This window comes from Nicotiana tomentosiformis, chromosome 11, assembly GCF_000390325.3.
Source record: "Nicotiana tomentosiformis chromosome 11, ASM39032v3, whole genome shotgun sequence".
Classification (NCBI taxonomy): Eukaryota; Viridiplantae; Streptophyta; class Magnoliopsida; order Solanales; family Solanaceae; genus Nicotiana; species Nicotiana tomentosiformis.
The window spans coordinates 3,465,277-3,485,179 of record NC_090822.1 but is presented as its reverse complement, the minus strand read 5'-3'; the positions used below and the strand labels follow the sequence as shown (position 1 = coordinate 3,485,179).

The window sequence follows — 19,903 nt, the reverse complement described above, 5'->3', positions numbered from 1 at the left end:
CGCCAACTAAGTTGGTTTATTTTGTATTTACCCTTTTGTCCCAAAAAATACAATAGTGACTAAATAATATATGTGCAACTTGACATCTCTTTTCAAGAATATCCAAATGGTCCTAAAAAGACAACCTTATCTGTTTCAACAATGGCAGAATGAGCCGTATTACAAAGGGTTTGCCAATAGACACGTTTTTAACATTCAAGTAAAGAAATTGTTCTTGTTAACGCACCTACTATAGTACTATGGTGACAAATTATGGAGTCCAGTAAATGCTCTATAAATATCAGGACGAAGCAAAAGGGAGTAGAGCAAACTAAAAAGATATAAAGAGCGAGCATCATATCATATATAGCAATACAAGAAAGATGGTAAGTTATTCTTCTCCTTGATATATTCTTACTCTTTCTTTATTATGTAACAACTGATAAAGAGACCTTTGTCTCTCTCTAACTATCTCTCTCTAAATTTCATTAAAATGAGAAATATATTTTAATCCGATCTTAACATTTTGTACTACAGTATTGAAGTGGCAGAGCTTCTTGGGGTAGCTTGGCTTGACATTTATGGAAAGATCGAGACAAAAAATCTTATTCGAAAGACTAGTTATGCTGTATATTTAGTGTTCAAGTTAACAGATAACCCTCGTGAACTTGAACGAGCAATAGCATCGCTAAGATTTGTGAACGAAGTGGCGGAGGGTGCTGGCATTGAGGGTACCACTGTTTTCATCTCAAAGAAAAAGGAATTACCAGGAGAACTTGGCCGGTTCCCACATCTCCGAAGTGATGGCTGGTTAGAAATCAAGCTTGGTGAGTTTTTCAACAACTTAGGAGAGGATGGTGAAGTCGAAATGAGGTTGATGGAAATCAATAACGGCACTTGGAAATCAGGCATCATCGTTAAGGGCTTCGACATTCGTCCTAACTAATTGGATAGATCTCTACCCAGTGGCCTTTATGTTTTCTATTTTGCATCTTTGTTGTGTTTGTCTTTATTATTTTCTAATAAGCTATGATAAGGGTGAGCTTGTTGTAAGTGCATGTGATATTATTTATGATCCATCTTTATTACCTTATTCTGAATTATAACAAAAGATTCTACGATTTCTACTACTTAGATAATTGGTGTACTCTTGGATCAATAAAAAGCAAGAATATTATAAAATAAAAGAGGGAAACGCAAATTAAAAATGTTTTTGTCATGTGTCTTACTACAATAAGAAATTGTGAAAATGAGTTCACAACTCGTATAAAGTAAACTGAACTTAAAATTTAACAAAATAAATAAATAAATTGAACCACACTTTTTTATTCAACACTACTTGCAATTTCACCACAACAAAAGAGGCTTTTAGCGGCAATAAAAATGAGTTTTAGTGGCAACAATAATGGTCGCTAAAACAAAATAAACAACAATGATAACATAGAAGGAGACTTCACGGTTGCGGACGTTGTGCAGCTATACCTCAAGTCTCCTCAGCTAGTAAAATCTGGCCAATCTCACTCAGCGTTGTTGGGACCTATTCCGCTATCTCCACAAGAAGTGCAGAGTATAGTATGAGTACAACCGATCCTATGTAGTCTATAAATGCCGAGCCTAACCTTGACGAAGTAGTGGCGCGGCTAAAGCGAGCAACTTAGAATAACTTGTACACGACAATAATAACAAGAAAATAGGACATGGAAGTAAAGCAGCTAACTCATTAAAACGAAATCGAAATATAACTACCAAAGAGCCTAGAATAAAAAGCCTCATAACATCGTTACAATACCGAGGCAAATCCAACAATCACAAATAAGTACCATATATACAATCCGTTGCGGCGTGCAACCCTATCCCACCATATCTTCTTCTGTCAATATCATAATCCGTCCTTATTCCACCGTTTAAATTCATTATCTTTCAATTTCCGTTGCGGCGTGCAACCCGCTCCCCAAATCATTTCAATCAACATAAACAATTCAATAACTAAATTTATAAGAATTTCTACATCAAGGGGTAAATTTATAACGCAATAAGGAAACATATAATAAATCAAGAATCTCAACATCTCGAAGTCTCAACTTTACCAATTCGTCGGTATCTATCAACTATACAACTCATGCAATGGAATTCATATTTATAGAATGCAACAAATATTACAAAACCATAAGGCAAGTAAAGCATGTGACAATTTAGGTATGCAAGTAAAGCAAGTAGAGGCAAGTAGCAACTAAGCATGAAGTCATAGAACGGACACACAATTTAATACCAGAGTAATTAAATGACAAGTAACAATTACTACATAAGGTTTCACGACCCCAAATTCAACTAGCCGTGATGTCACCTAACCCAACCCGTTAGGTAAGCTAATTTATAAATATCCGATTCAATTAATATTTAACTAAATCTAATACACTCCCCAATGACTGGTAGTACAATTCATGAGCTTCTAAGATTAGAATTTACAAAGCAGGTGTGAAATAAAAATACGTCATCTGTTTGAAATATACATGAACAGATTAAAATTCTAAGGCTACCATGAATAAGAGACAGCTATGACTGGAACGCAGGTACATCTTCAGATCCAGCTCTCGCCATGTACAGTAGCATCAACATCCAAAATATGCACGGAAGGTGCAAATGTGTAGTACGAGTACAATCTACCCCAATATACTCAATAAATAACAAACCTAACCTTAGGTTGAAAGTAGTGACGAGTTGGGATAGGGGTCACAGTCCAACTCTAATAACTAATAACATCTCATAACAATACAATTTAAAGCAACACAAGTAATAACTCAATAATAAAATGCTCAGCTTGTACAAAATTCCGGGAAAATAATAATTTTCTTTTCAATATAACAGTAAAACTCTAATCATTTGCCAAAAGTCACCGAAAATATGAGTAAGTCTGAAACGTGTAATATTTCACAAAAACTTTAACGACATATAAGAATCATATTATTAGATGACATGAGAAAAAATACTTCTCTATGCCTATATATCAAGTATGCATGTCTAATGCAATGCAGCATAATGATGAACTCATGTACTCACACTCTGAGAGTACTTAATCTCACAGTACTGTATATAGCCAATCAGCCTAGGGAAGATCCATCACAAATATATATACAAAGTAACTTACATTCATTCTCTCAGTACTGTACAAGGCCAATCCAGCCCAGGGAACTCCATCCCAAATATAAATAAATAAGACAACTCCATACCTAGAGAACTCCATCCCAAATATAAATAAATAAGGCAACTTCATTCTGAGGGAACTCCATCCCAAATATAATATCCATTGCGCGCACTGTGGGGGATTGTAGTGACTGTTAATTATTATTCGAACAGTATTGTATATTCAATCCTTGAGATCATTTCATGTATTCAGTTAGAGTTCATGACCCAGTATTACCAGTCTTGGGAGGTTGTTATAATTATTTCCGTTGTTGGTTTCGATTATCTATATAAAACAAATGGATTGATATGTTATTAAAATCGGCTTACATAGTCTTAGAGACTAAGTGTCATCACGATGCCTGTGGTGGAATTTTGGGTGGTGACAGTAATATTGCGAATCACGAGTGAGATTAGTGTCATGAGGTTAAACTTGGGGTGCACTCTCTCAAAATTTCAAGAAGTTAGAGATTATTTAAACCTTGGTAGTTGCAATACTAGTGAAGTTTCCCTTTAATAACAACACTTTTGTTATTTGACATTTAGATTGGAAAATCAGTCATAAGTCGACACAGGATTAAAAAGAATAGATACCTAATAGATGCCATAACACACACCTCAAACAAAATCCAAACAAAAAATGTACAAAACAATGTACAGACCTTAATTTGAGGTTGCCGTTTTCCTTTTTAAGTTGCAATTCAAGTTGCTTATCAACAATATAGCCACCATAAAAATACATGAAATCTCGAACCAAAATGACGCAAAAATACTCTTCTTAAGACGAAGATAAGTATTAAAACCTGAATTTGACTAAAATATTTATAACGCACGAAAGCATTTGCCCAACTTATCATACATAATGCATGAAATACATGCGTTATGCAAACTTTTCACAAAATTCAAATGAAAATCGACTTTCTACCGTCATCGCAAGTAGAAGCACTTAATTGTATGTTATTACAAGTTTAAAAATAAATTGCTCAACTTCGAATAACAAAAAAATAAATTTAATGCGTTCAAACAATAAGACAAAAATTAATTCTTGTGAAAGACGATTGGTCCAAATGGTCCCAAATGTACACCGTAGTCTATTTCCAGATGGCATAACCAAATAAGGGTCCGTTTATACTCAACAAACTCGTTTTTTTCATTCAAGAGCAAGAGCATTAACTCACTCTTGTTATGTCAATATCTCTCTATTGAGTGCACGTATATTTTTCATATCTAGACTATCCTAAATATTTATTTTAATTTAAAAAATTAATGGGTTCAAATGAACTCCTAGTCTATTATAAACTTTGTCTGCCGCTGATATTTGTATAAATTTTTGTGATTTCTAATTGTATGTTTATGTGTCGTGTCAAAACAATGAGTGGATTGTTCAATTACAAAACAAAGCAAAATGATTTTTTAAACTAATTTCCATTAGCCCAGTGACCTTATGAGAAATCAACTCTGTTAAAACTGCTCTTTGCTTCGGTCCGATGAAGGATGACTAACCAATGCTCTTGGTTGCATTAGTATTTTTACATTTTCCAAGTTGTTGGAGACTTGCAGTGTTTGAGCATTTGGACTCAAAGTTTATCAAATTCAAGTGAAAATTACTTATCTCCAAGATTATAGTAAAATCCATCTTAAAATTCTCTCCTCTCGTTCTCCTAAACTCAAATTTTTGAATTTTATTTAGCTAAGTCTCGAAATAGAACTTAAAATAACCCTTCCAGTGACACAATTTGCAAACGCGACCCAGCCTTCGCATTCGCGAAACACAAAACTGCCATAGCCCGTAATCCATTATCGCGCACCCGGACAGGAGTCACGCGATCGCTAAGGCCTTTGTCTCGCCTTCATCGCGAACGCGACCAGCTCCTCCGCGAACGCAAAGGCTAAGGATCCAGCCCCTTCCGTAAATGCAACTCCGATTCCCCTTCGGGAACGCGAAGGCCACACTTTCAGGCCACACTCCCTTCTTCGCGAACATGTTACGGGTGGTCCGAAACTCACCTGGGACCCGTTCAATCGAGCAACAAATTCATAAACACTAGCTGGAACTATCCAAGGCATCTAGACACATACGAAATCACCACATCTAAGAATCAAGGGCCAAAATCAACAGCGGGGCTACTAACATCCTATAGATATACACCTACTATATCTCAAAGGTTAACTTCTTGTTATATATTCTGGGACGTGAGGGGCTAGGGATCGTTGAAAAAAAGATGGTTTTGTAGTTAATCTTTTAAACAATACCCATTTTGTTTGATCTAGTTTGCCGATGCGTTTTAAGCTTTTGTGTCTGGTAATTTGGGTCTTAAGATGGGTCAAACGGGCGCCAACTAAGTTTGTTTATTTTGTATTTACCCTTTTGTCCCAAAAAATACAATAGTGACTAAATAATATATGTGCAACTTGACATCTCTTTTCAAGAATATCCAAATGGTCCTAAAAAGACAACCTTATCCGTTTCAACAATGGCAGAATGAGCCGTATTACAAAGGGTTTGCCAATAGACACGTTTTTAACATTCAAGTAAAGAAATTGTTCTTGTTAACGCACCTACTATAGTACTATGGTGACAAATTTTGGAGTCCAGTAAATGCTCTATAAATATCAGGACGAAGCAAAAGGGAGTAGAGCAAACTAAAAAGATATAAAGAGCGAGCATCATATCATATATAGCAATACAAGAAAAATGGTAAGTTATTCTTCTCGTTGATATATTCTTACTCTTTCTTTATTACGTAACAACTGATCAAGTGTTAAAATATTATATTTAATCAGCAAGGCCAGTGGATAGCCGCAAGAGACCTTTCAATTACATGGGTGGACAATCCTCAGTATTGGACATGGAAAACTGTTGATCCTAAGTCTGTCTCTCTCTAACTATCTCTCTCTAAATTTCATTAAAATGAGAAATATATTTTAATCCGATCTTAACATTTTGTACTACAGTATTGAAGTGGCAGAGCTTCTTAGGGTAGCTTGGCTTGACATTTATGGAAAGATCGAGACAAAAAATCTTATTCGAAAGACTAGTTATGCTGTATATTTAGTGTTCAAGTTAACAGATAACCCTCGTGAACTTGAACGAGCAATAGCATCGCTAAGATTTGTGAACGAAGTGGCGGAGGGTGCTGGCATTGAGGGTACCACTGTTTTCATCTCAAAGAAAAAGGAATTACCAGGAGAACTTGGCCGGTTCCCACATCTCCGAAGTGATGGCTGGTTAGAAATCAAGCTTGGTGAGTTTTTCAACAACTTAGGAGAGGATGGTGAAGTCGAAATGAGGTTGATGGAAATCAATAACGGCACTTGGAAATCAGGCATCATCGTTAAGGGCTTCGACATTCGTCCTAACTAATTGGATAGATCTCTACCCAGTGGCCTTTATGTTTTCTATTTTGCATCTTTGTTGTGTTTGTCTTTATCATTTTCTAATAAAATCACTCTTTCTCTATGTTAAGAGTGAGCTTCTTGTAAGTGCCTGTGATCTTATTTATGATCCATCTTTATTACCTTATTCTGAATTATAATAAAAGCTTCTACGATTTCTACTACTTAGATAATTGGTGTACTCTTTGATCAATTAAAAGCAAGAATATTATAACAAATAAAAGAGGAAAACGCAAATTAAAAATGTTTTTAAGCCTTTTTTTTTTTGTTTTTTTACGGCTGCCGCTCGTTCTCTCTTTTGAAAGAGAGTAACGATGAAGATCAATCCCCTCTTTTAGCTTCTCCCCCTATCCCTTATCTTAGGAATTTTGGAATTAGGTTAGGTCTACTATCAAATGGGGAGTGGGTATGGGCTTGAGGGAGGATTTGTGCTCAAGTTTGGACCAAATTGGCCTTTAAAATTGGCCCTTCAATTCTACAAAGCTAAAATATTAATTTCTTTTCCTAAAATATCATACCATAAAAATGTAAAATCAAGCCTAATTAATTAAAACATCTACATTATGACATGAAACTATTTTTTGGTATTTTCAAGGATTATAAAAATGGGTTAAAAGTGATATCTTTCTAAAAATACCTAATACCTCTATTAAATAGAAAAAATGAAACGATTTTTGTATTTTCAAACTTATATTTTAAAATTAAACCTAAAAGTTTATTGAAATCCTATTAATAATAAAAATAAACAAATATTTTTGAAATATTCCTCTTAAAGGTTGCGCGAGTAAAAAATTACATGCTTACACACAGAAACAAGATGTGGAATATGTGGGGGAGGCACAGAAATATTGCAACATTTATTCTTTGAGTGTCATTTCTTAGAAGAATGCTTAAAACTTATGAAGGAGTGGCTTGGACTGAGGGCAAATGTATTAGGCATTGATGGAAAATGGCAAAGGATAACAAGAAGTGTCAAAGAAAAAATGTGCAGAAAATTGATCACAGCAGTGTTGGCAGCATTGGTGTACAAGATATGGCAAGCTAGAAATGATGCAATATGGAATGGTAAAGTACCAAGTCCAGTGTTGGTGTGCAAACAGATTCAACAAGAATGCAGAGTTAGACTATGCATAAATAATACTAGAAAAGAAGGGAGAAGAAGTAGGGAATGGATAGAAGACATATATAACAAAAAGATAGGAAAGGATAGATAGCTGATTTTGCGACTAGAAGGATTTCTTCTAGTTTGTACAGATGTTTGAATGTAATTCTGGTTTGGTTGGAGATTAATAATATTTTTCTTTACACCACACAAAAGAAGAAGGAGAAGTAAAGCAACTAACTCATGAAAACAAAATCGAAATGTAACTACCAAAGAGCCTAGAATAACAAGCCTCATAACCTCGTTACAATACCGATGCAAATTCAACAATCACAAACAAGTACCACATATATAATCCGTTGCGGCGTGCAACCCGATCCCACCATATCTTCACTTGTCAATATTATAATCCGTCCTTATTCTACCATTTTAATTCATTATCTTTCAATTTCCGTTGCGGCGTGCAACCCGCTTCCCAAACCATTTCAATCAACATAAACTATTCAATAACAAAATTTACAAAATTTTCTACATCAAGGAGGTAAATTTATAACGCAATAAGGAACCATATAATAAATCAAGAATCTCAACATCTCGAAGTCTCAACTTTACAAATTCGTCGGTATCTATCAACTATACAACTCATGCAATGGACTTCGCATTTATAGAATGCAACAAATATTACAAAACAATAAGGCAAGTAAAGCATGAGACAATTTAGATATGCAAGTAAAGCAAGTAGAGGCAGATAGCAACTAAGCATGAAGTCATGGAAGGGACGTACAATTTAATACAAGAGTAATTAAATGACAAGTAACAATTATTACATAGAAGTATCACGACCCCAAATTCAACTAGTCGTGATGTCACCTAACCCAACCCGTTAGGTAAGCTAATTTATAAATATCCGATTTAATTAATATTTAAGTGAATCTAATACACTCCCTAATGACTGGTAGTACAATTCATGAGCTTCTAAGATTAGAATTTACAAAGCAGGTGTGAAATAAAATACGTCATCTGTTTGAAATATACATGAACAGATTAAAATTCTAAAGCTACCACGAACAAGAGGCGACTATGACTGGAATGCAGGTACATCTTCAGATCCTGCTCCCACCATGTACAATAGCATCAACATCCAAAATCTGCACGGAAGGTGCAAATGTGTAGTATGAGTAGAATTTACCCCTTGTACTCAATAAATAACAAACCTACCCTTAGGTTGAAAGTAGTGACGAGTTGGGACAGGGGTTAGAGTCCAACTCTAATAACTAATAACATCTCATAACAATACAATTTAAAGCAACACAAGTAATAACTCAATAATAAAATGCTCAGCTCGTACAAAATTCCGGGATAATAATATTTTTCTTTTCAATATAACAGTAAAACTCAAATCATTTGCCGAAAGTCACCGAAAATATGAGTAAGTCTGAAACCTGTAATATTTCCCAAAAAACTTTAACGACATATAAGAAATCATATTATTAGATGACATGAGGAAAAATATTTCTCTATGCCTATATATCAAGTATGCATGTCTAATGCAATGCAGCACAATGATGAACTCATTTACTCACACTCTCAGAATACTCAATCTCACAGTACTGTATATTATCAATCAGCCCAGGGAAGATCCAACACAAATATATATACAAAGTAACTGATATTCATTCACTCAGTACTGTACAAGGCCAATCCAGCCCAGGGAACTCCATCCCAAATATAAATAAATAAGGCAACTCCATGCCTCGAGAACTCCATCCCAAATATAAATAAATAAGCCAACTCCATGCGAAGGGAACTCCATCCCAAATATAAATAAATAAGGCAACCCCATTCCGAGGGAACTCCATCACAATTATAAATAAATACGACAACTTCATCCCTAGGGAACTCTATCTCAAATATAATATTCATTGCGCGCATTGCGGGGGTTGTAGTGACCTTTAATTATTATTCGAACAGTATTGTATATTCGATCCTTGAGATCATTTCATATATTCAGTTAGAGTTCATGACCCAGTATTACCTGTCTTGTGAGGTTGTTATAATTATTTCTGTTGTTGGTTTTGATAAAACAAATGGCTTTATATGTTATTAAAATCGGCTTACCTAGTCTTAGAGACTAAGTGCTGTCATGATGCATGTGGTGAGTTTTTTGGGTGGTGACAGCAATATTGCGAATCACGACTGAGATTAGTGTCATGAGGCTAAACTTGGGGTGTGCTCTCCCAAAATTTCAAGAAGTTAGAGATTATTTAAACCTTGGTAGTTGCAATACTAGTGAAGTTTCCCTTTAATAACACTACTTTTGTTATTTGACATTTAGACCGGTAAATCAGCCATAAGTCGACACAGGATTAAAAAAAGTAGATACCTAATAGATGCCATAACACACACCTCAAACAAAATCCAAACGAAAAATGTACAAAACAATGTACAGACCTTAATTTAGGGTTGTCGTTTTCCTATTTAAGTTGCAAGTCAAGTTGCTTATCAACAATATAGCCACCATAAAAATACATGAAATCTAGAACAAAAATGACGCAAAAATACTATTCTTAAGACGAAAATAAGTATTAAAACATTAATGTGACTAAAATATTTATAACGCACGAAAGTATTTGCCCAACTCATCATACATAATGCATGAAATACATGCGTTATGCAAACTTTTCATAAAATTCAAATGAAAATCGACTTTCTACCGTCATTGCAAGTAGCTAGAAGCACTTAATTGTATGTTATTACAAGTTTAAAGATAAATTGCTCAACTTCGAATGACAAAAAAATAAATTTAATGCGTTCAAACAATAAGACAAAAATTAATGCTCGTGAAAGACTAGTGATCCAAATGGTCCCAAATGTACACCGTAGTCGATTTCCAGATGACATACCCAACTAAGGGTCCGTTTATACTCAACAAACACGATTTTTTCATTCAAGAGCAAGAGTAATAACTCACAATTGTTATGTCAATATCTCTCTATTCAGTCCACATATATTTTTCATATCTAGACTATCCGAAATATTTATTTTAATTTAAAAAATTAATGGGTTCAAATGAACTCCTAGTTTATTATAAACTTTGTTTGCCGCTGATATTTGGATAAATTTTTGTGATTTCTCATTGTATGTTTATGTGTCGTGTCAACCAATTGAGTGGATTGTTCAATTACAAAACAAAGCAAAGTTACTTTTTAAACTAATTTCCATTAGCCCAGTGACCTTATGAGAATCAACTCTGTTAAAATTGCTCTTTGTTTCGCTCCGATGAAGGATGACTAACCAAAGAAATTCACATCCCGGGAAGATTATCTAAATTATTTATGTGTACTGAATCTAGGTTACTCGTGAATTAGATCTCTTGGTTGCATTAGTATTTTTGCATTTTCCAAGTTGTTGGAGACTTGAAGTGTTTGAGCATTTGGACTCAAAGTTTATCTAAACCAAGTGAAAATTACTTATCTTCAAGATTATAGTAAAATCCATCATAAATATTTCTCCTCTTGTTCTCCGAAACTCAATTTTTTGAATTTTATTTAGCTAAGTCCCGAAATAGAACTTAAAATAACCCATCCAGTGATACAATTTGCAAACGCGAACCAACCTTCGCATTCGCGAAACACAAAACAGCAATTGCCCGTAATCCATTATCGCGAACCCGATAGGAGTCACGCGATCGCGAAGGACTCTGCCTCGCCTTCATCGCGAACGCGAACAGCTCCTCCGCGAACGCGAAGGCTAAGGACCCAGCCTCTTCCGTGAATGCAACTCCGTACCCCCTTCGCGAACGCGAAGGCAAAAACTTCCAGGCCACACTCCCTTCTTCGCGAACGCGTGTGTGCTCCGCAATCGCGAAGCACACTGGACACCATTAATATCAGCCACCTCAAACATGCTTCGGGTGGTCCGAAACTCACCTGGGACCCGTTCAATCGAGCAACAAATTCATAAACACTAGCTGGAACTATCCAAGGCATCTAGACACATACGAAATCACCACATCTAAGAATCATGGACCAAATCAACAGCGGGGCTACTAACACCCTATAGATATACACCTACTATATCTCAAAGTTTAACTTCTTGTTATATATTTTGGGATGTGAAGGGTTAGGGATCGTTGAAAAAAAGATGGTTTTGTAGTTAATCTTTTAAACAATACCCATTTTGTGTGTGTATTAAGCTTTTGTGTCTGGTAATTTGGGTCTTAAGATGGGTCAAACGGGCGCCAACTAAGTTTGTTTATTTTGTATTTACCCTTTTGTCCCAAAAAATACAATAGTGACTAAATAATATATGTGCAACTTGACATCTCTTTTCAAGAATATCCAAATGGTCCTAAAAAGACAACCTTATCCGTTTCAACAATGGCAGAATGAGCCGTATTACAAAGGGTTTGCCAATAGACACGTATTTGGTGAAAGATGCCTTGGAAAAGGTAAAGTTGATTCAGGGGCGACTTCGTACAGCACAGTCCAGACATAAGCGTTATGTGGATCAGAAAGCGCATGATTTATCATTTATGGTGGGTGAAAAAGTTCTAGGCCCAAGGTTTACCGATGAAGGGAATCATGAGATTTGGAAAAAGAAGGAAATTGAGCCCAAGGTTTATAGGCCCATTTGAGGTGTTGAGACGAGTTGGGGAGGTTGCTTATAAGCTTGCCTTGCCTCCCAATCTATCAGGAGTTCATCCAATTTTTCATGCAGCAATGCTTCGAAATTATCATGCCGACCTATCACATGTGTTAGACTTCAGCACAGTTCAACTAGATAATAGTTTGGGCTATGAAGGAGAACCAGTTTCCATTATTGATAAACAGGTTTGCCAGTTGAGGTCCAAGAGAATTTTTGCAGTAAAAATCTAGTGGAGGCGCCAACCAGTAGAGGAAACGACCTGGGAGGACGAGGAAAACATGTGGAGTAGATATCCGCACTTATTTAGCACTCCAGGTATAATTCTAAACCCGTTCGAGGACGAACGTTTGTTTAAGAGTGGAGAATGTAATGACCCAACCGATCATTTTGACTTTTAGATCTCCGTTCCTCTAAATAAAACTCCCTGTATGTTCTTTTATTAATTTATGACTTGCGGGGATGATTGGTTCGGGATTTGGAAGTGTTCGGGTAGAAATTGGAACACTTGATTCGTTAAGTTGGTCGTAAAATGCTAAGTATGACTTCGGTCAACATTTTGAGTAAAAGACCTCGAAATCATGATTTGACGGTTCCAATAGCTCCGTATTGTTATTTTTGATTTAGAAGCGTGTTCGAAATTTTATTTAGAAGTCCGTAGTTAAATTAGGATTGAAATGGCTAAAATAATAATTTAAGTTCGGAAGTTTGACCGGGGAGTTGACTTTTTAATATCGGGGTCAGAATCCAGTTCGGAAAATTTTCATAGCTTCGTTATGTCATTTAACACTTGCACGCAAATTTTGGTGTTATTCCGAGTAGTCTAAGTATGGTTCGGCGCATTCGGAGAATTTGGAAAACTTAAAGTTCAAAGTTTGATCCAATTTGATTTTAGGATGTGATTCTTTGATTTATTATTGTTTTACGCGTTTCGAGAGTTCTAGTAGGTCGTATTATGATTACAGACTTGTTGATGCCTTTGGACGGGTTCCTGAGGAGCTCGGGTGTGTTTCGGACCGCCCAGAGCTAAATCTGAGAAACCAGATTTTCCAGTTCTAGTTTCCTTCTTCGCATTCGTGAGAGAGGTCTCGCGTTCGTGAAGGGAAATCTGGAGCAGGCGAGATTTTTCACTTCGTGTTCGTGAAGAATGGACTGCGTTCGTGAAGGGAAATGGCAGTGTGCTTGGCGAACGCGTGAAGGCTTTCGCGTTCGCGTAGAAAGGCGAGGCTAGGCGGGGTATTGGGCATTAAAGCTTCGCGTTCGCGAAGGCCAAGTTTGGCAGTGCATCGCGTACGCGAGAGGAGCCTCACGTTCTCGAAGAGTAAAGTTGGGCAGCACATTTTTGTGCTTCGCGAACGCGAGACAAGGGTCGCGTGCGCGAAGAAGGAGCCTACTATTCCGGACAGAATGTCTTAAAAACGGGATTCCACCATTTTTAACCTCATTTCTTCTATCCTTGAGCGATTTTGGAGCTTTTTGAGAGGGGATTTCAACTAGCAACTTGACAATAAGTTAATTCTACACACTTTGAGTTAAATACATAGATTATGGGTAGATTATAACTTGTAAATCTTGGATATCAATGGTTAGAAGAAAAACCCATATTTGTATAAAAATGAGATTTTAACCACAAAAATAGTTATGGAATTGGATAGAAATTATATATTTGAGTTCTTGAGATTATTTGTAACGTTTTCATCCGAGAATTTTAGGAATCCGGGCATGTGGGCTCGAGGTGAATTTTTGGAATTTTACCATTTTGTGTTGGGTAATTTATTTAATAGCCTAAATTCGAATTATTGAATATGTATTAATTATTTTATATAACTTTTGGATAGTTTCGGATATTTCGGCATCGAATTGAGGTTGTTACGCGACATTTTGATCGGAAAGTGGACTTCGAGACAAGGTAAGCCTCTTGTCTAATCTTGTGAGGGGGAAATTACCCCATAGGTGATTAAATTAATAATTATTGCTAATTGTGGGGGCTACGTACGCACGAGGTGACGAGAGTCCGTACGTAGCTACTATTTATGCTAAAGTCCGGGCAGTTTAGGACTCAAACCATGAATTGCGTGTATAAATTGTATTCTTTACTTAATTAATTATTTGATATATATGTGTGTGTGTATATATATATATATATATATATCAAATTGTGAATCGTTAGGGAAAATTATTAAAAGATGAAAATCTCATATACTTAAATTTTCTATTTAATTAATTAATTGTTAAAAGAAATTGTTCATTCTCTCGAATTGATCTTATAATAAATATACTCTCCTTCCGGAGGTACATAAGAAAATGTTCTCCTTTCTTGTGGAGCGGGCCGAACGTCTCGGCAGGATAGATGCATCTATGAATCGCGTCGTTCGTCATTCGGTAGTGTACACGACACTCTAGATCGGGTAGTACGACCTCGGCAGAAATCGTGCCTAATAATAATTACTCGATGCCTTGATATTTTTAATTACAGCTTCTGGATTTAATTAATAGATTGAAAATTATTGCATTTGAAGGATTTTTATTATTTTTGCTAGTTAAATAAAATTATTGTTAACGCTGTGAATCATGTTGATTTAGATATTCTAATTTTATTATAATTATTATTATTGACCCATAGTGAGTGTCAAAGTCGGCCATCTCGTCTCTACCCCTTCGAAATTAGGCTTGATACTTATTGGGTACTCGTTGTTTACGTTCTCATACTACACTTGTTGTACTTTTTGTACAGGACCTGAGACAGGTGCTATAGTTGGACCTATCGGCGCGCACCTGCGTTATCCGGAGGCTTATTGGTGAGCTTCTTTCTGAGCCGTTCTGCAGCAACTAGTGCCTCTTCCTGAATTTTTATTCTGTCTATTTCATTCCAGATAGTATTTATAATTTTTGTATAATCTACTAGATGCTTATACACTTGTGATACCATGCATTGGCACACACACGGGTAGAATTTTGATTTGTATTATTTTCTTGGATTTACATTATCAGTATCTTTTCTATTTTCATTAATATTGCTAGGAAAAAGAGTAGAATTACTTGGAAAATTTTTAAAGAATGATTGATATACATTTAATTTATTAGTTGGCTTGCCTAGCTGTAATATTGGGCGCCATCAAGACCTATAGGTGAGATTGAGTCGTGACACCTTATGTCATAAAAGCATGGCTATATGAGAAAATATAATCGTGGCATGTGTACCGTATCGGCCACACTTTTAAAGAGTGGCTTCTAAGGCAACACCTACAAAGTGTGGCCAATAGTCAAAGGTTACAGTACTTTTGGCCACCCCCAAAAGTGTTGCCTAAAGCCGTAATGTATTGGCTTTGACCAAATGTTACACTTCTTGGCATCTTAGGCCACACTACTCAGGGGTGGCTAGAGGACTAAAATTTTGTAGTGACTGTTAATTATTATTCGAACAGTATTGTATATTTGATCCTTGATATCATTTTATGTATTTAGTTAGAGTTCATGACCCAGTATTACCAGTCTTGGGAGGTTGTTATAATTATTTTCGCTGTTTGTTTCGATTATCTATATAAAACAAATGGCTTGATATGTTATTAGAATCAACTTACTTAGTCTTAGAGACTAAGTGCCATCACGATGTCTGTGGTACTAAAAAATACTATAGTGACTAAATAATATATGTGCAACTTGACATCTCTTTTCAAGAATATCCAAATGGTCCTAAAAAGACAACCTTATCTGTTTCAACAATGGCAGAATGAGCCCTATTACAAAGGGTTTGCCAATAGACACGTTTTTAACATTCAAGTAAAAAAATTGTTCTTGTTAACACACCTACTATAGTACTATGGTGACAAATTTTGGAGTCCAGTAAATGCTCTATAAATATCAGGACGAAGCAAAAGGGAGTAGAGCAAACTAAAAAGATATAAAGAGCGAGCATCATATCATATATAGCAATACAAGAAAAATGGTAAGTTATTCTTCTCGTTGATATATTCTTACTCCTAGTTTATTATAAACTTTGTTTGCCGCTGATATTTGGATAAATTTTTGTGATTTCTCATTGTATGTTTATGTGTCGTGTCAACCAATTGAGTGGATTGTTTAATTACAAAACAAAGCAAAGTTACTTTTTAAACTAATTTCCATTAGCCCAGTGACCTTATGAGAATCAACTCTGTTAAAATTGCTCTTTGCTTCGGTCCGATGAAGGATGACTAACCAAAGAAATTCACATCCCGGAAAGATTATCTAAATTATTTATGTGTACTGAATCTAGGTTACTCATGAATTAGATCTCTTGGTTGCATTAGTATTTTTGCATTTTCCAAGTTGTTGGAGACTTGAAGTGTTTGAGCATTTGGACTCAAAGTTTATCTAAACCAAGTGAAAATTACTTATCTCCAATTTGCAAACGCGCACCAACCTTCGCATTCGCGAAACACAAAACAGCAATTGCCCGTAATCCATTATCGCGAACCCGACAGGAGTCACGCGATCGCGAAGGACTCTGCCTCGCCTTCATCGGGAACGCGAACAGCTCCTCCGCGAACGCGAAGGCTAAGGACCCAGCCTCTTCCGTGAATGCAACTCCGTACCCCCTTCGCGAACGCGAAGGCCAAAACTTCCAGGCCACACTCCCTTCTTCGCGAACGCGTGTGTGCTCTGCAATCGCGAAGAACACTGGACACCATTAATATCATCCACCTCAAACATGCTTTCGGGTGGTCCGAAACTCACCTGGAACCCGTTCAATCGAGCAACAAATTCATAAACACTAGCTGGTACTATCCAAGGCATCTAGACACATACGAAATCACCACATCTAAGAATCATGGACCAAATCAACAGCGGGGCTACTAACACCCTATAGATATACACCTACTATATCTCAAAGTTTAACTTCTTGTTATATATTTTGGGATGTGAGGGGTTAGGGATCGTTGAAAAAAAGATGGTTTTGTAGTTAATCTTTTAAACAATACCCATTTTGTGTGTGTATTAAGCTTTTGTGTCTGGTAATTTGGGTCTTAAGATGGGTCAAACGGGCGCCAACTAAGTTTGTTTATTTTGTATTTACCCTTTTGTCCCAAAAAATACAATAGTGACTAAATAATATATGTGCAACTTGACATCTCTTTTCAAGAATATCCAAATGGTCCTAAAAAGACAACCTTATCCGTTTCAACAATGGCAGAATGAGCCGTATTACAAAGGGTTTGCCAATAGACACGTTTTTAACATTCAAGTAAAGAAATTGTTCTTGTTAACGCACCTACTATAGTACTATGGTGACAAATTTTGGAGTCCAGTAAATGCTCTATAAATATCAGGACGAAGCAAAAGGGAGTAGAGCAAACTAAAAAGATATAAAGAGCGAGCATCATATCATATATAGCAATACAAGAAAAATGGTAAGTTATTCTTCTCGTTGATATATTCTTACTCTTTCTTTATTACGTAACAACTGATCAAGTGTTAAAATATTATATTTAATCAGCAAGGCCAGTGGATAGCCGCAAGAGACCTTTCAATTACATGGGTGGACAATCCTCAGTATTGGACATGGAAAACTGTTGATCCTAAGTCTGTCTCTCTCTAACTATCTCTCTCTAAATTTCATTAAAATGAGAAATATATTTTAATCCGATCTTAACATTTTGTACTACAGTATTGAAGTGGCAGAGCTTCTTAGGGTAGCTTGGCTTGACATTTATGGAAAGATCGAGACAAAAAATCTTATTCGAAAGACTAGTTATGCTGTATATTTAGTGTTCAAGTTAACAGATAACCCTCGTGAACTTGAACGAGCAATAGCATCGCTAAGATTTGTGAACGAAGTGGCGGAGGGTGCTGGCATTGAGGGTACCACTGTTTTCATCTCAAAGAAAAAGGAATTACCAGGAGAACTTGGCCGGTTCCCACATCTCCGAAGTGATGGCTGGTTAGAAATCAAGCTTGGTGAGTTTTTCAACAACTTAGGAGAGGATGGTGAAGTCGAAATGAGGTTGATGGAAATCAATAACGGCACTTGGAAATCAGGCATCATCGTTAAGGGCTTCGACATTCGTCCTAACTAATTGGATAGATCTCTACCCAGTGGCCTTTATGTTTTCTATTTTGCATCTTTGTTGTGTTTGTCTTTATCATTTTCTAATAAAATCACTCTTTCTCTATGTTAAGAGTGAGCTTCTTGTAAGTGCCTGTGATCTTATTTATGATCCATCTTTATTACCTTATTCTGAATTATAATAAAAGCTTCTACGATTTCTACTACTTAGATAATTGGTGTACTCTTTGATCAATTAAAAGCAAGAATATTATAACAAATAAAAGAGGAAAACGCAAATTAAAAATGTTTTTAAGCCTTTTTTTTTTTGTTTTTTTACGGCTGCCGCTCGTTCTCTCTTTTGAAAGAGAGTAACGATGAAGATCAATCCCCTCTTTTAGCTTCTCCCCCTATCCCTTATCTTAGGAATTTTGGAATTAGGTTAGGTCTACTATCAAATGGGGAGTGGGTATGGGCTTGAGGGAGGATTTGTGCTCAAGTTTGGACCAAATTGGCCTTTAAAATTGGCCCTTCAATTCTACAAAGCTAAAATATTAATTTCTTTTCCTAAAATATCATACCATAAAAATGTAAAATCAAGCCTAATTAATTAAAACATCTACATTATGACATGAAACTATTTTTTGGTATTTTCAAGGATTATAAAAATGGGTTAAAAGTGATATCTTTCTAAAAATACCTAATACCTCTATTAAATAGAAAAAATGAAACGATTTTTGTATTTTCAAACTTATATTTTAAAATTAAACCTAAAAGTTTATTGAAATCCTATTAATAATAAAAATAAACAAATATTTTTGAAATATTCCTCTTAAAGGTTGCGCGAGTAAAAAATTACATGCTTACACACAGAAACAAGATGTGGAATATGTGGGGGAGGCACAGAAATATTGCAACATTTATTCTTTGAGTGTCATTTCTTAGAAGAATGCTTAAAACTTATGAAGGAGTGGCTTGGACTGAGGGCAAATGTATTAGGCATTGATGGAAAATGGCAAAGGATAACAAGAAGTGTCAAAGAAAAAATGTGCAGAAAATTGATCACAGCAGTGTTGGCAGCATTGGTGTACAAGATATGGCAAGCTAGAAATGATGCAATATGGAATGGTAAAGTACCAAGTCCAGTGTTGGTGTGCAAACAGATTCAACAAGAATGCAGAGTTAGACTATGCATAAATAATACTAGAAAAGAAGGGAGAAGAAGTAGGGAATGGATAGAAGACATATATAACAAAAAGATAGGAAAGGATAGATAGCTGATTTTGCGACTAGAAGGATTTCTTCTAGTTTGTACAGATGTTTGAATGTAATTCTGGTTTGGTTGGAGATTAATAATATTTTTCTTTACACCACACAAAAGAAGAAGGAGAAGTAAAGCAACTAACTCATGAAAACAAAATCGAAATGTAACTACCAAAGAGCCTAGAATAACAAGCCTCATAACCTCGTTACAATACCGATGCAAATTCAACAATCACAAACAAGTACCACATATATAATCCGTTGCGGCGTGCAACCCGATCCCACCATATCTTCACTTGTCAATATTATAATCC

At 35.8% G+C, this 19,903-nt stretch overlaps 2 protein-coding genes across 3 annotated transcripts; both read left to right on the top strand.

Annotated features, from left to right (window-relative positions):
- Window positions 1-269: 269 nt before the first annotated feature.
- LOC138900981 (putative F-box protein PP2-B12) lies at window positions 270-6,719 on the top strand. 2 transcript variants are annotated; one of them, XM_070188679.1, is made up of 3 exons: window positions 270-365; window positions 5,944-6,029; window positions 6,115-6,719. In XM_070188679.1, the coding sequence occupies exons 1-3, from the start codon at window positions 363-365 to the stop codon at window positions 6,521-6,523; spliced, it is 498 nt and encodes a 165-aa protein (XP_070044780.1). In that variant the 5' UTR covers window positions 270-362; the 3' UTR covers window positions 6,524-6,719. The 2 variants fall into 2 exon arrangements, with proteins under 2 accessions (XP_070044780.1, XP_070044781.1); XM_070188680.1 differs by lacking the exon at window positions 270-365 and adding an exon at window positions 5,691-5,857.
- A 10,875-nt stretch (window positions 6,720-17,594) lies between these two features.
- LOC138900983 (putative F-box protein PP2-B12) lies at window positions 17,595-18,553 on the top strand. Its single transcript, XM_070188683.1, has 3 exons — window positions 17,595-17,691; window positions 17,778-17,863; window positions 17,949-18,553. Exons 1-3 carry the CDS (start codon window positions 17,689-17,691, stop codon window positions 18,355-18,357), a joined length of 498 nt encoding a protein of 165 aa, XP_070044784.1. The 5' UTR covers window positions 17,595-17,688; the 3' UTR covers window positions 18,358-18,553.
- The last annotated feature ends 1,350 nt before the right edge of the window (window positions 18,554-19,903 follow it).

What these genes read in the sequence shown, in the direction of transcription:
- LOC138900981 (XM_070188679.1), top strand. An exon ending in TGGAAAACTGTTGATCCTAA is followed by an intron (nt 6,030 to 6,114) that starts GTCTGTCTCTCT and finishes TTTGTACTACAG; the next exon opens with TATTGAAGTGGCAGAGCTTC.
- LOC138900983 (XM_070188683.1), top strand. An exon ending in TGGAAAACTGTTGATCCTAA is followed by an intron (nt 17,864 to 17,948) that starts GTCTGTCTCTCT and finishes TTTGTACTACAG; the next exon opens with TATTGAAGTGGCAGAGCTTC.